This window comes from Cutaneotrichosporon oleaginosum, assembly GCF_008065305.1.
Source record: "Cutaneotrichosporon oleaginosum strain ATCC 20508 chromosome Unknown ATCC20508_contig06, whole genome shotgun sequence".
Taxonomy (NCBI): Eukaryota; Fungi; Basidiomycota; class Tremellomycetes; order Trichosporonales; family Trichosporonaceae; genus Cutaneotrichosporon; species Cutaneotrichosporon oleaginosum.
Genome location: NW_027072175.1, coordinates 1,793,947 through 1,808,159, shown reverse-complemented (window position 1 = coordinate 1,808,159; position 14,213 = coordinate 1,793,947). Strand labels below are relative to the sequence as shown.

General features: G+C 59.4%; 7 protein-coding genes across 7 annotated transcripts; 4 read left to right on the top strand and 3 right to left on the bottom strand.

Annotated features, from left to right (window-relative positions):
* Positions 1–620: 620 nt before the first annotated feature.
* On the top strand, positions 621–2,775 carry COLE_07149 (uncharacterized protein; the record flags this gene model as incomplete). The annotated part of the gene is made up of 6 exons (XM_018420420.1): positions 621–656; positions 781–876; positions 915–971; positions 2,279–2,333; positions 2,373–2,649; positions 2,685–2,775. 6 exons carry the CDS (start codon positions 621–623, stop codon positions 2,773–2,775), a joined length of 612 nt encoding a protein of 203 aa, XP_018278013.1.
* A 696-nt stretch (positions 2,776–3,471) lies between these two features.
* On the bottom strand, positions 3,472–6,017 carry COLE_07148 (uncharacterized protein; the record flags this gene model as incomplete). Its single annotated transcript, XM_018426034.2, has 4 exons — positions 3,472–4,166; positions 4,238–5,423; positions 5,474–5,698; positions 5,790–6,017. The coding sequence occupies 4 exons, from the start codon at positions 6,015–6,017 to the stop codon at positions 3,472–3,474; spliced, it is 2,334 nt and encodes a 777-aa protein (XP_018278014.1).
* Positions 6,018–6,819: 802 nt separating this feature from the next.
* COLE_07147 (uncharacterized protein) lies at positions 6,820–8,051 on the top strand (the record flags this gene model as incomplete). The annotated part of the gene is made up of 5 exons (XM_018424996.1): positions 6,820–7,018; positions 7,053–7,406; positions 7,444–7,749; positions 7,782–7,879; positions 7,914–8,051. 5 exons carry the CDS (start codon positions 6,820–6,822, stop codon positions 8,049–8,051), a joined length of 1,095 nt encoding a protein of 364 aa, XP_018278015.1.
* A 55-nt stretch (positions 8,052–8,106) lies between these two features.
* Positions 8,107–9,651, bottom strand: COLE_07146 (uncharacterized protein; the record flags this gene model as incomplete). The annotated part of the gene is made up of 7 exons (XM_018419382.2): positions 8,107–8,192; positions 8,237–8,364; positions 8,415–8,776; positions 8,858–8,903; positions 8,940–9,113; positions 9,279–9,514; positions 9,574–9,651. 7 exons carry the CDS (start codon positions 9,649–9,651, stop codon positions 8,107–8,109), a joined length of 1,110 nt encoding a protein of 369 aa, XP_018278016.1.
* A 212-nt stretch (positions 9,652–9,863) lies between these two features.
* Positions 9,864–10,996, top strand: COLE_07145 (uncharacterized protein; the record flags this gene model as incomplete). Its single annotated transcript, XM_018423513.2, has 5 exons — positions 9,864–9,897; positions 10,081–10,206; positions 10,438–10,568; positions 10,754–10,892; positions 10,941–10,996. The coding sequence occupies 5 exons, from the start codon at positions 9,864–9,866 to the stop codon at positions 10,994–10,996; spliced, it is 486 nt and encodes a 161-aa protein (XP_018278017.1).
* A 130-nt stretch (positions 10,997–11,126) lies between these two features.
* On the bottom strand, positions 11,127–11,935 carry COLE_07144 (uncharacterized protein; the record flags this gene model as incomplete). Its single annotated transcript, XM_018419383.2, has 7 exons — positions 11,127–11,217; positions 11,251–11,335; positions 11,382–11,466; positions 11,518–11,554; positions 11,587–11,609; positions 11,703–11,824; position 11,935. Coding segments are annotated over 7 exons (444 nt in total).
* Positions 11,936–12,257: 322 nt separating this feature from the next.
* On the top strand, positions 12,258–14,183 carry COLE_07143 (uncharacterized protein; the record flags this gene model as incomplete). Its single annotated transcript, XM_018419384.2, has 5 exons — positions 12,258–12,338; positions 12,548–12,665; positions 12,756–13,000; positions 13,054–14,021; positions 14,069–14,183. The coding sequence occupies 5 exons, from the start codon at positions 12,258–12,260 to the stop codon at positions 14,181–14,183; spliced, it is 1,527 nt and encodes a 508-aa protein (XP_018278019.1).
* Between the last annotated feature and the right edge of the window lie 30 nt (positions 14,184–14,213).

The window sequence follows — 14,213 nt, the reverse complement described above, 5'->3', positions numbered from 1 at the left end:
TTGCTCATCCCTTCATTCACCTCGAATCCCACCTCTTACTTCCACTCTCATCCCCCACTCCTCCCTCGGTCAACTCCACCTCTCTACCACGACCGACCTAGATCCCCCACATATCGCCTTCTCAACCCACATAGCTTGATACGTGCGTCTCGCCTCACACCCTTCTCAACCACCTCTCCTCCCATCTACCTCTCATCACCATCGTCTTATGCCCGTGCTGACACAATCGCCCACCTTCCATCCGCTTGTCCTCGCGCACACTCCTTCTCTTCAACACCGCGCATTCATCCACGCTCACGTATGCACCGCCCTCCCTATTCCCCCATCACTCGTCATCCACGAATTCTTATTGCCACCCACCCACCCACGCGTTGCTGCTCCACGCATGTCATTCTCGCCACCCAACGCGTCATTTAACACCCCGACGGCGCCCTTCATCACCATCACCAACCCCTTCTCCCTCCCATCACTACAATTCAATCACCATCATTCACTCCACACCCACCTCGCCACCGCTCAACTCGCACCCAACAATGCCCTCCACTTTATCCCATCCTAATAAACCAACCCCATCGTCATGCCCTTCATCGTTTGGACCTCCAACAGACTAGCAAACCATCATGTCTGCCACAGCCGAGTACGACTATCTCTTCAAGGTAAGCCTCCCTCGAGATGAGGGGTCGCTATTCTGCAAGCAATTGTTTCGATGCGAACTCGCGCGCTCGGACGCGCCCCTGCTGAATCGCTCCGAGAATCTCGGCTCGCTGACACATTGCACAGCTTCTCCTCATCGGCGACTCTGGTGTTGGCAAGTCGTGCTTGCTTCTCCGCTTTGCCGACGACACCTACACTGAGAGCTACATCTCGACGATTGGCGTAAGTTGCGCCCATGTGTCCGGTGCTTACAGCTTCAGGTCGACTTCAAGATCCGTACCATTGATCTCGAGGGCAAGACCGTCAAGCTTCAGATCGTGCGTGGCCCCCCTCCCACGCACTCAGCGAGTTTTAAGCTGACCCCCGCTCACTCCCGACTCTCGACTTTCTCACCTCACACTCAAACTTCCCCGACTCATCTTGTCTCCCTCTCCCTTCTCAACATCACGAATCACCCCCCCGACTTGAACTGACCTGGCGCGCGCTCTCTTGGTGCTGCTTTTGTGTCCGTTTTGTCGCCGGTGAACCATCGCTTGTGGGCTCGTCTATGGCTCGTGTCTGGTCGTGTCGCTCCGCCAAACCTCGCCCTGTGGGCCCGGCTTGCGCGTTATTGCGTTTCCTGTCGCATTCCGGCTTGTCAACTGTCGCTCACATTGGACTGTCAACTGCCGTTGCGGCTCGTCAAACTCAACTCGCGCTCTTGGTTTCGCTGCACTATCACACTTGGCTGTCGCCTCTCACATGGCCCATCGTGACCGTTTGCTTCCTCATCAATTCCCAATCTGCGTTTTCACTCATCCCGTCAATATGGGTGTCTCCTCGTCAAACTTCAATCTGGGTTCTCATTCATCAATCTGGGTTTCCATCTTTCCCCACGTCAAATTGGCTCAACTCTCGGTTCCGACTACCCGCACTCACTTCGTCCCACTTCCGGCATCTGGCGCTTGCTGACCCTCTGTTGGTTGTTGCTGCTGGCTGTTGTTGTGTCGTTTGTGTGCGCTGCCCGACTCTTCGATCCGCTCTCGAATCGTGTTGTCAACCTGTGTCGAATCGTCAACGGTGTATCTCCGGCTTTTTCGTCCGAATCATCGACCTCTTGGTGTTGTCGTCGTCCCCTCGTCGTCACCCTGTTTGTGCAACTTCCCAAAACGGTGTTGGTTTTCATTCTAAAACATCGCCTGTGTTGTTGGATCGCCTCCCGCTTCGCCTGTTGTCTTGTTATTATTACCCGGTCCAATTGGTGTCAACACACTGTTCTCTGTCGTCGTCGTCGTTTTGATCGCCTGGTGTTGTCGAAACTCCTCGGTTGTTGTCAACCTTCGTCCGATATCTTGGTCCTCGTCCGATTCTCTTGGTCAACGGTTCCCCATCCATCTCGGTCACATTTCAATCTCCGATGTTGCATTCGCTGCTCCGCGCGATCGGCTCCGCCGTCGACGCTGTGTTCAACCCTCAACTGGTCCGCCTATGAATCCTGGCGTGTATTATGGTATAATCCGTACGCACCTTGCCCCTCCCCTCCGCCCACTTATAACTGGGCTCCACTATCCACTATCTCCCCTTCACTATTCCTTTTCGCCAACCGCCCCGCAACCATTCCTCGTACTATACGTTTCACAAACAGTGGGACACAGCTGGGCAGGAGCGCTTCCGCACCATCACGTCGTCTTACTACCGTGGTGAGTTGTTCCTTTTCTAAGCGCATCTGACACGTCTAGGGGCTCACGGCATCATCGTCGTCTACGATGTGACCGACAGTGACACGTTTGCCAATGTGAAGCAGTGGCTGCAGGAAATTGACCGCTATGCTGTCGAGGGTGTCAACAAGCTGCTTGTTGGCAACAAGTCGGATCTGGCGACCAAGAAGGTTGTCGACTACGCCGCTGCGAAGGCGTTCGCCGACGAGCTCGGCATCCCCTTCCTCGAGACTTCTGCGAAGAACGCCACCAATGTCGAGCAGGCATTCCTGACCATGTCGAAGCAGATCAAGGACCGGTGAGTGTTTTCTACTGCGACCGGGCTAACGCCAGCATGGGCTCCAACTCGATGGGAGGCGGGCCGAAGCAGAAGATCAATGTTGGCCAGAACGTCGAGCAGAAGACGAACGGCGGATGCTGCTAAGAGGAGAGGACATGTCACGGTATCTGCCGCACGGCTTGCGGTGTTCTACCTTATCGGAGGAGGTGACATCGCAGCTTCAGCGGCGTCTTAGAGTGGGAGGCACTGTCACGCAGTGCTAGCGTCTCTTGTAGGCGCTGTAGGCGCAGTCTTTGTATATACGAATGAACGCCGTTTCATAGCGGGGGTGAGTAGTGCACCGCAGTATGGAGCGGAGAGGGGTGTGGGGAGTTGGTGGATTCGGCGACGGTATGGCGAGATCTGCGTGTCCAAGGCAGTACAGTAGTAGGTCGGCTCTGGGTCTCCCCCATGCACTGTCCTTGGTCGCGTCACTCGTAAGAGTGCCTCGCACGCGCTCTGCACGGCGGTGAGCTTGATGAGCTTCGATTTTCTGACGCCATCAAGCAACTGTCGTGGGGCAGTGGGCTGTGAGTGCTCAATTGGTGAGTGTAAGGTCCGCGTCCAGTTGTGTGACCCTCCATAGCCCTCCATCACCGTCCGGCCGTCCGGTTGTAACGGCGTCGTTCAGTGCCTTCGAGAGACGTGTGTTATTAGGTGGGACTTATTGTGTCAAGCTTAAGGTCATCCCTCGCATCGAGGCTGCGATGAAATCCATTCACACAGAGCACAGTGCGCGCTACAGCTTATATCACAACCTTCATGCAATACAATGATTTACTTACTTGCTACCTCAAGGCCTCAAGACGTTGCGAGGCTGCGCCACCCCGGCTCGGGCCGCTCGTCTCGGCGCGCTGCAAGGACGTGGGGCGGAACGAACTGGTCGCTGTCCTCCTCTTCGCTGTCGACGGCCACCTCGGCGAGCGCCTCGAACACAGCGCCCGGATCCGCGCCGTACGCCTTCGCGGCTTCGCGCTCGCGGTCGCCGCTCCGGCTTCCCCGCCGGCCGCCACCGTACGCCGTGCCGCCACGCAGGCTGCCCACAATCGCGATCGAGTTGCGCGGGGCGCGGATGCCCGTCGGCGGCGTCGCTTCCTCGCCCTCGCTCGAGCTCAGCTGTGCTGACCCCCGCCGCATGGCGTGCAGCAGGTGCGGGACGACGACGCCGCCCCGGTCCGTCAACGACGTCTTGAACTGTACCGGCGCGTCGCGCTGCGGCAGGACAATATTCACCGGCATACTTCTCGCCATGCTGTCCACGGGCGCCGACTCCTCGTCCTCGTCATCGCTCGCCTGGTCGTGATGGCGACGGATGACATCCGCCATCGACTCACGGGACTCCAGCCGCCGCCAAGCCGCGCGGTGGGAGGGAGCGTTCGCCGCAAAGGTCCGCGATAGGTTCTCCTCAACCCAGTTACGCATGCGCCGCTGGGTCGCGTCCTGCGGCGGGAGAACGGCGGGTTCCGAAGGTGGTGCGTCGGTATCAAAGTCAAACACTGCGATTGTTAGCATTAGTCCTCAGCCATGGCATGTCAGAGAATGCCGTCCCGACCGCAGAATGACTCACCGCCAATATCCTCATCATCATCCCCGTTCTGCTCGCGGCCGTCCTCTTCACCCCGCTTGTCCCCCTTCTCCGGTTCGGCAAACTGCACGCGCGACTTGCGCTCCTTGGTCGCGCCATTAATGGTCTCCTTCTTCTCCTCGTCGTCTTCGTGCTCGCGCTCGCGCACCTCAGCTTCGGCCTCGGCGACCGTTGTGGGTGCAGTCATGCCCGAAGTCTCACGCTTGACACGACGCGCAGCATCTGCCCGCTCCAAATTGATCCAGCTGTCAATCTTCTTTTCCTCTTCTTCCTGCTGCTCTTCGGCCGCCTCGGCAGCGCGCTCGAGTGTCTTCGCGCGTTCCCGCCTCCCGCGTCCCCGAGCGGCTGCATGCTCGTCCATTGCGCTGAAAGCGTAGCTCATAGCCACCTCCTTGCTGAGTCCCGGATCGGCGAGCGCAGACTCTTTCACAAGCTCGTCAATGTCGGCCTCTTTCTTCATGCGCTGCGGAGGGGCGTGGAACGCGTTGGCACTCAGCGACGCGCTGAGCAGAGACGCAGCGGCCTGAGCCGTGTGCGCGTTATGCTGCCCAGTAAACGGTGCCGGCGGATCGGGAACGACACCAGACGGGCCATCCAAGTCCGCGATGGGAATTCTCGGGACGCTGCGGTCACGCGTCCGACTCGTAGACCGCCGCGCAGTCATAGATGGGCGTCGCTCGCCGCCATCGAAGCTCTGCCGCTGCACGGCAGGCGACGCGGACCGGTCGCGCGTCGGCACGCTCCCGCTCCCACGCCGCCGTGTCGTCTCATCTCCCGCTCCTGGACCCTCACTATATCGGTCCCACAGCGCTTCGACCTCTGCGCGAACCTGGTCTTCGATGCGGCGCATGTCGTTGGCACGCTTGGAGATGTATTCGCGGATATCGCGGTCAATCTCGTCGTGCTTCTCGTGCAGCCGCTCGACAGCCAGCTTACACATCTCCCGCAGGACGGCATGGCTTGGAATGAACGGAGGGGGAAGGAAGAACGGGTCGGGGACGGGGGGAAGAACTGGAGTCTGCTCCTTGATTCCCGCGGCGGGGTAAGGGACAGGCCCGTCGGACGAGGAGGGCTGACGGCCGAAGGTACTGGATTTTGGAATGTCGAGCACGAGACCAGAGAAGGGGAGTGGCGGCTCTGCCTGCTTCTTCTCGAGAGCTTCGCCGTACTGAATGTCAGCGAGACATGGTGAGACATAGGGGGCTCAAAAATACGCACAAGCACGCCGTCTGCGAAGTCGACATCGACCCAGACATCCTTGGGCGCGAGATCTGATGGTGCGCGGTTCCGCGCGAGGTACACGCGCACGCCGCAGACCCAACACTTGCGCCATGCCTCGGGAGCGGGTGCGTCGACTTTGGCTTCGAGGGCCTCCTCGGTCGCCTCTCTTAGTCGCCTGTCGAACGGGGTTGTGCGCTCAAATGTGGACATCTGGGGGTGTTTCTGACGTCAGCAAAAGTCCAACACAAGGATTGTGGTCTTGGGACAAAGGTGGGGAGGTGCAGCATAACGTGATGGAGGTGAGGGGACGTACAATGGTCTCGGCGCCAGGTGGGAGATACAGCTGGTCGCGCTTGCCCTTGATGAACACACCTGGTCCGCGCGCCGCGCGCTGGGCGAGGATGTCGGGCACGCGCCCCTCGACGATGACATTCAGACATGCGCAGGAGAGGGTGAGGGGAGTCGAGGCGGAAGGGAGTGGAGCATCATCGATCGGTGGGTCGTTGCCGCCGCCGCTACCTGAGGGCGGGGAGGCGGACATTGCGATGGGGGGTATGAGGGGGTCTAGATCTGGGAAGTCTATGATGTAGAGGTGAAGAAGAAGAGAGAGGAGAAGAGAGGAGAGATGTGTCGAGGTGAGTATCTGATGCTCTGTGGGAGGAGGGGCGGGGGGGTGGGGGGGGTGAGGGAAGGTGGTGAGTGGATCTCTGTGTGTGGCGAGCTGCGAGCCGCTCGAGCCGAATGACGCTGTGATGCCCAACACTTTTGATCCCGCGCCTCTGCCACCCAGGATGCCCACTCAACCCACTGCCGCGGGGCCGACGGGGATCGGCATATCCCCGTGAGGTCCCACCCCGAAGACTCCTAACTAGATTACATTCCGTCAATCTAATTGCGTCCCCTAATGGCTGGTGCTCATTTCAGCCTGGCCCAAAACACGTGGGCATGTCGTTGTCAGTCTGACTCACTTGAATTATTAGCCTGCCTATCAAAATAAGAGATAAGGGCCGACGACGAGTAGTCGGATGGGCGCACGAGACAATGCGGCAACAGGTCTGTCTGTATAGAGTCCGTCCAGGCGGTCTACTGTCCTTCTGGGCGGTGCAGATAGTTGCTCCCTCATTCTCCCGCTCTGAACCGAACACCTAGCGGTGTGTGCTAAGGCGCGCGCATCATCACTTACCGGCGGTTTACATGCTGGCATACAAACCGCTGGGCTATCGTGCCAACGAAGGATGTGCCATTTCGACCTCTTATATCCTGCATTCCCCGGCCATGCATTTCGAGTTTGCCACCCACCGAATCTCAATTTCTCCACTCAACCCACTCACACACCACACACCATGCCCTCCCTCTGCGCGCTATGCAACAGCGCGCGCGCACAGCTCAAGCGGCCCAAGACCGCACAGCCCGTGTGCAAGCAGTGCTTCTTCGATGTCTTCGAGGCCGAGGTCCACGAGACGATCATGCATGGCGCCGAAGACGGGGGGCCCATTTTCGCGCGCGGCGAAAAGGTCGCCATTGGTGCGAGTGGCGGCAAAGGTGCGTGCGAGTACGTCCCGGAAACTGACGACAGACTCGACGGTACTCGCGCATGTGATTACGACACTCAATGCGCGACACGACTACGGCCTCGACTTGTACCTCCTGTCCATCGACGAGGGGATTAAGGGGTATCGCGACGACTCGCTCGAGACAGTCAAACAGAACCAGAAGGAGTACGGGCTGCCCCTCAAGATTTTGAGCTACAGCGAGCTGTATGGATGGACGATGGACCGCGTCGTCGAGCAGGTCGGCAAGAAGAACAACTGCACGTTCTGTGGCGTGTTCCGCCGCCAGGCGCTCGATCGGGGGAGCGCCCAGCTTGGCGTCGACCATATCCTGACGGGTCACAATGCGGACGACATCGCGGAGACGGTCCTGATGAACAGTGCGTACAAGGGAGATCTAACTTGACTGACTTGCAGTTATGCGCGGCGACGTTGCCCGCCTCCAGCGTTGCACGGCCGTCACGACACACAGCGAGGACACTATCAAGCGCTCCAAGCCGTTCAAGTATGCGTACGAGAAGGAGATCGTCATGTACGCGTATTTCAAGAAGCTCACCTACTTCTCCACTGAGTGTATCTACGCACCCGAAGCGTACCGCGGCTACGCACGCATCTTTCTCAAGGACCTCGAGGCGATCCGGCCCAGCGCGATTCTCGACATCATCCGGTCCGGAGAGACATTTGTGTTGGACCAAAAGACACAGCGGGGTATGAAGGCAATGCGTAAGTTCTGCCCGCGTCGTGGCTAACGCCAGAAACGTGCTCCCGTTGCGGATACATCTCCAGTAACGAGTTGTGCAAGGCATGTGCCCTACTCCAAGGGCTGGAGACTGGGAGCACTCAGGCCGCCATGGTGAGCCGAAGACGCGAAATGGAGTTGACAGCAGCGACGCAACGTCAAGGCGGGCGAGGTGCCCGACGGTCAGCGCGTCATTCCCAAGTTTGAGCGCAAGCTGCGCGTGGTTGACTCCGCGGTCGAGGGAGTTGAGCGAGCAGTCGCCCGCGTCGAGATTAGCACCGAGTAGGCTACTCTGTAACACACACACATACCCTGCACATTGATACCACATGCATACAACGTTACTGTACAAGGGTGAACGTTTGATCTGGGTAGCGCGCCGTCAGGCGCGCATGGAGGTCGGGCTCAGTGATCTGCGAGTCGCGCACTTGGGTCAACACACGGCGTATTGCAACTCTGCAGGCGACTTACACTGATTTCCCAGGGTGAGCCACCCGGAGCGAATATTGTGCTTGCGCCCGAACAGCTCGAGCTTTCTGCCATGCGGTGCCAGGCGTTCGATTACTCCGTAAACCTCATCTGGCTTGCGCGAAGTTTCACTGGCGTCAGATGAGATGTAACAGCCGTATGACTCTCGGCGGAAACTCACCGGACCTCGGCCACTACTACGTCAGTGTCCACGCCACGTCTGAGTGCCCGCAGCTCCTCTCGTTCCCAAGGCACGCCGCGCTCACGCGGCCATCCAACTGGTCGCTTGAGTGCGACCAGGAGATGTTCGCAGGTGTGATTCAGCCAATGTCCAGTGCGACCCGTACGAATAAGGCGCTGCAGCTGATTGGTTTTAAGCCATACGAGTTCGTCGACGCGCACGTAGCCCCACACGTTCAGGAGCTCGCGAGCGAGTTCCATGGCGCGGCCTGTTACCCACAGCGCCAGGATGCCCCAGTCGGGCTGGAGGGACGCAAGAGGCAGGGAACGCATCTCGTCGTCCGTCATTGTGCCATACGGTAGCTAGCGTTAGCGAGGAAGGGTGAGATACAGCCCAGACAGAGAGGCTCAATGCGATCGCAGGCCAGTTATAGCTGGACTCACAGTCATGTGGATATCCCACGGCGGGTCAGCCACGATGACCTGAAACCTGTCGTCAGCTCGCGCACATGGCACGCGCACTCACTGTCCCAACACGCTGAAGTCAAAGTTGCGTATGTCGCAATTGACCCACTGTGCCGTCCCCGGCCGTGGTGGAGCACGGAGAGCTCGAGCAGGTGCAGGTAGAGGTATTGGTGTAGCCAGTGGTGGTGGTTCCGTGTGATAAGTTGGCGCGGGGGTCACCTGGAAATGAAGATATCTGGCGTGAGAACGTCTTCTAGGAGATCTGGATACCAGTGGCTGTGGAGGCCACGCGGGGCTGCGCCCTGCTGCGGTCTCCAAGTCGCACTCCACTGCAGCGTCTCCGGAGAAGGGGGCGGCCCCACCTACTCCGACCGTCTCACGGAGCTCGCCACGTACTCACCGGCACTCTTTTGTCCCGAACTTCGTCCCTCCTCCTGTGTCACCCAGACTCGGATTCCCCGCGAACAGCGGCTCGCCATAGCACATATTGAGGTAGCTGCAGTGCCCCAGAGACGCATCGGTGTATGGCCGAATGATGGGCTGGAAGTGAACGCGCGAGCAGTCCTCCCCAGCTTCGCGGCATGCAGCCTCAGTCGTATGCCTGCAGACGGGGTTGAATGCTGATGGGGCGTGAGACTGGGGTTAGCTTGCTGAGATAGCATTGTGAAGGGAGCGCCCGAGCAGTGATGACTCACAGCAAGACGCCGTAGCCGGGTCTTGGCACTCTCGCGGCCCATGAGTTCGCGAAGCTCCACCGCTGGGTCTTGCGCCATTGCTCCTCAAATGTTCAGAGCTGTCTTGAAAGAGTTGTGCTGAGAGTGATGGGGAAGGTGGGAAACGCATCGCAACCGGCGCAATGAAGCATGAAGCGGAAGGGGTGGAGGCGGGGTATCACGTGACGTTGCCACGCGACACCCCGTTGCCTGATGCTCGACCCACTTGACGCGATGGCCACGACTCTTGTTGACACATCCCACTCGCCGCCATGCTCAACTATGTCATGCTCGTGTCCCGGCAAGGTGAGTGCGCCTCCGTCGTGGGGGGAGTGACGACGAGCGTGCGCGTGGGTTGCGAGAGCTCTGCGCGTGCCGGAACACCGGCCAACCCTGCTGGCCCGCGCTTCGTCCCCCATGCCGGCCGGCGAAGGCGTTAACTCGCTCCGCGTACCGCCGCCGTCTTTGCTTTGATGTCGCTGACAACAGGCAAAGTCCGCCTTGCCAAGTGGTTCCAGACGCTGCCGTCCAAGCAAAAGGCCAAGATCGTCAAGGACGTGACGCAGCTTGTTCTCGCCCGCCGAACGCGAATGTGCAATGTCCTCGAGTACAAGGGTGAGCTAAAGAGCGCGGCGGTGGTTCTCGTGAAGCGGTGCTGTCCGGGTGGAGATGGTGGAGCAGTGCTGCGTGTGTGAGGTGAACGGAGGGCGCTGTGAAGTACGACGGGGAGTAGGTGGAAAGGGGAAGGCACGACGACATTGCGAGAAGAGGTGACGATGGCTGAGGCTGCGAGGCTTTGCCGCTGGCCGACAGTGTCTTTTTGAGAGGAGAGAAAGCTGATTCCAGACACCAAGGTTATCTACCGCCGCTACGCTTCGCTATTCTTCATCACATCTATCACGCCTGGCGACAACGAACTTATCACCCTCGAGATCATCCACCGTTACGTCGAAGTGCTCGACCGGTATTTTGGAAATGTGAGTGTATCGCCGTAAGCGCAGAGGTGTCGCGAGACGAGGAGGAGTAGTGCTGCTAGTGACCATGTCTCTCCATCTTCCGTCGAGTCACTGGCTCGTTCAACTGAGGAGAGAGCTCCGCGGCTTCCTCCCTCCCCACTCCGGACCACACCTACGACACTTTTCCGCCTTCCCACTAACCCCAGGTCTGCGAGCTCGATCTCATTTTCAACTTCCAGAAGGCGTATGCAATCCTCGACGAGCTCATCATCGCTGGCGAACTGCAGGAGTCGAGCAAGAAAGCCGTGCTCAAGACAGTGGCGCAGTCCGACGCAATTGAGGAAGGTACGTCAGCTAAGCTCTACCTGTACCGATGTATCTAGCTAATGGCAGCTGAGATCTCTGAAGACTCGCTCGCACGCTTGGGCTCGCTAGCTCGCAACATTTAGACTGTACTTGTAATGACATTATGATGGGTGATTTCAACTACACTGCGTTGTTGTGCTATGGCTAACCCTCGACCGGCGACGGGCGAACTGGCGATAGAGTTGCTTCAAACGGTCTGTCGTCAGTCCCACCCTACACAAACCTCACGTCGTCGTGATATTCCCACCGCGTGTGCTTCGGGTTGCTAGGCGCAGTGGCCACATACCGGTCGTTGCCCTGGGGCCTTTCGTAAGCGTAAACGGCTGACATGGCTCACAACTCCTTCTTTTTGCAGCTCGCGAGCATGCTCTGCATCGTCAGGCAGATGGACACGGCATTGAGCACGGGCGACCACTCGGGACCTGATATCAGCGAGCTCATGATCCGGGCCCTTCGAGGTGGACGCACCGAGGATCGAAGCGCACACATGCCCGTTGCTGTAGATGTGCGGGTGCACGGGCGGCTGGTATTCCTTGTTTGCGACAAACGTAACCTAAGGTCAGTCCGCGTCCAATGTGCAGCAGCGAGTCAAGTCACAACATACTTGAGGATACTCGATCGGATATCGATCACCAAATATCCTCCACGTCAGCGACATAGCGAAGTGCCGTACATTCGCAGTGCAAATACCTCGTCCTGGAGTTAGCTTGTACCGTCTCCTGTCAGAGTCCTGCTCTGCATTTTTATACTGGTGCGGATAACCAGACAGCCAATCCTGCCGTGACATACCTTGTACACCGTTTCGTCGCCCAGCACCCTAATGGTGAAGAACCACTCCTGCATGGAGTCGGCGGTGAGGAGAGCGATGCCCGCCGGCGTGCCCTTGGTTTTGATGTCAGACAGCTCTTTCACTGGGGTGAGTTGGACTGCATATCTTCGGCTTGTGGGGGAAGGTCGGCGCGGTGCTAGCAGCCGTAAAGCTGTGTCTGCGCTCTGGATGTGAGAGTGAATGAGGACGTACTGAGCCGGCGCGAGCTGAGCGAGGCCACTGCTGTCAGCTCTACTCGGGTTGAATGCTCGCTCTTTGAACGTATGCTCTTTGTTGTCGATCCCTCGATCCCTCGAGCTGTTCCGCGGAGAGAAATGCAGTTGCAATGTCGCGAGACTAGAGATGGGTGGCAACTTCGCGGGACAAGTCCCAGGTGACCTCACGTGACGGGGCCCCAAGGTGACGTGGAATTTGCTATCGCCCATCCGCCACCCAAGATTCGAGTTGCAACACCAACAGCAACAGCAACAGCAACAGCAACTCTCAACTACATCAACATCCACGAGTACACGAGGATGGAAGAAGCACACATCGACCTCGAGCCCGGGAGCGAGTGGCGGTATGAGCTGGAGGCGGACGAGAACGTCGCGGTTAGGGTGAGTGCGGCGCTGGCGCCGGCTGTGAGGGCGGCAACAGGGGAAGAACGAGCTGGAGGGGTGATGAGCATTGTAGCTTGTTCTGTAGTCGACGTGCGCGCAATCTGCAGCTCAGGCTGAGGCTTCTGCTGGACTGGTTTAACTCGTCTTACCTTTTGTGTGCTGCGCGGCGCCGCTGCGTCTGCCTTGGGACTGACCACTGACTCCAGGTACATTCTCCCGACCCAGTATACATCAACGGCGAGGAGCTGCCCCCAACGACATGGTACCCGCTGTATCGGTATACCAAGGGGGCGATCTATGCGCCAACGGCTGCGAGGATTGAGGGTGAGTCCGCATTGGGAGGGTGATCCGGTGCTCGAGCAGAACGCGGTGCGACATGACCTCAGCACTCCTCTTCTCGCGCTCACCCATCAGTCACGTCCCTCCCCGCGTCGCAGTACACTTCTACATCAACCATCCAGCCGCACCTGCATAGCTTGCATCTCGCGCTCGAGCGGCTGCGCATTATCGCCCGGCGGAGTGGGGATCGTGGCCCGCGCGTCATGGTCCTCGGCCCACCGAGTTCCGGCAAGACGACAGTCGTCAAGTGTCTCGTAAACATGGCGCTGGGCACGGGGTTGGGATGGAACGTCACAGTCGCCGGCATCGATCCCAGCAGTGTAAGTCTGTCTTGGGAATCCACTCTACCCGGCTTGCGCATCTCTAACCCCAGCCCGCCAACCTCATTCCTGGCACACTATCCCTCTCGACACCCACCCACGCCCTGCCCTCGCACCACCTCGCGCACCCCTTTGGGAGCCCGCCCGCCTCTCTCCCATCCAACACACAGTCTGCGGACGTCCCCACCCTAGGCTACTGGTACGGTGCGCTGGAGCCGACGTCGCGCGGCGCGCCGATCTGGCACAAGCTCGTGGCGTCGATGAGCGAGGCGTGGCGCGCACGCTGCGCCGAAGATGCCAACGTCGCGCACAGCGGCTTGTTCATCGACGCGCCCTCGGCCTTCACGAACCCCGCCACGGGCCAGACGAAGGAAGACCGCACCCGATATCCGCTGCTGCGCGCGGCGATCGCATCGTTCGACGTCGACCTCGTGCTCGTCATCGGCCTCGAGAAACTCACTATCGAGCTGCAGCGCCTGCTGCCCGTCAAGGTTGTGCAGCTCCCGAAATCCGGCGGCGTCGTCGACGTCGACGACGCCCACCGTGAACTCGTGCACGCCGCACAGGTTCGCAACTACTTCTACGGCGAGCCGACCTTGCCGCCCGCGCTGTCCGGCTTGGTGGGACGCACCACGCCCCTCGGGCTGCAGCTCTCCCCGCACTCGTTCCAGATTGGGTGGGATACGCTGCACGTCCTGCGCGTGGGCGAGGGCAACGCCGCACCCACCAGCGCCCTTCCCCTCGGCTCGAGCCACATCCTCTCGCCTACGCGCCTCACGCGCGTTGATCCCGGTGGTCCCGCGCATGTCGTCCGCCTCCTCAACACTGTACTCGCAATCGTTGCTATTACGCCCGAGGACCGCACCGATACGACAGAAGTCAAGCAGGAGGAGGTCAAGGAGGAGCCGCAGGAGGGAGAGGACGTGCCTGACGCCGTGGCTGGTGCTGTCGACCTCGAAGAGGACGAGGTGCCCTTCCGTGAGGAAATCGGGTGGCGCGAGGTGCTCGGCTTCGTTGTGATGTGAGTAGCAGTAGCAGTCAGGCAGAAGACACAGAAGCTGACAGCAGTACGGCGATCGACACACAGCGTAGAAAGTACACGATCCTGTCGCCGTCGCCCGGCCGCCTGCCCTCGACCGTCGCGCTCGCAGGGCATGGCATCGAGTGGGTCGACTCGGCTTAATGTAGATCATCAATACAGTAGATGTCGCGA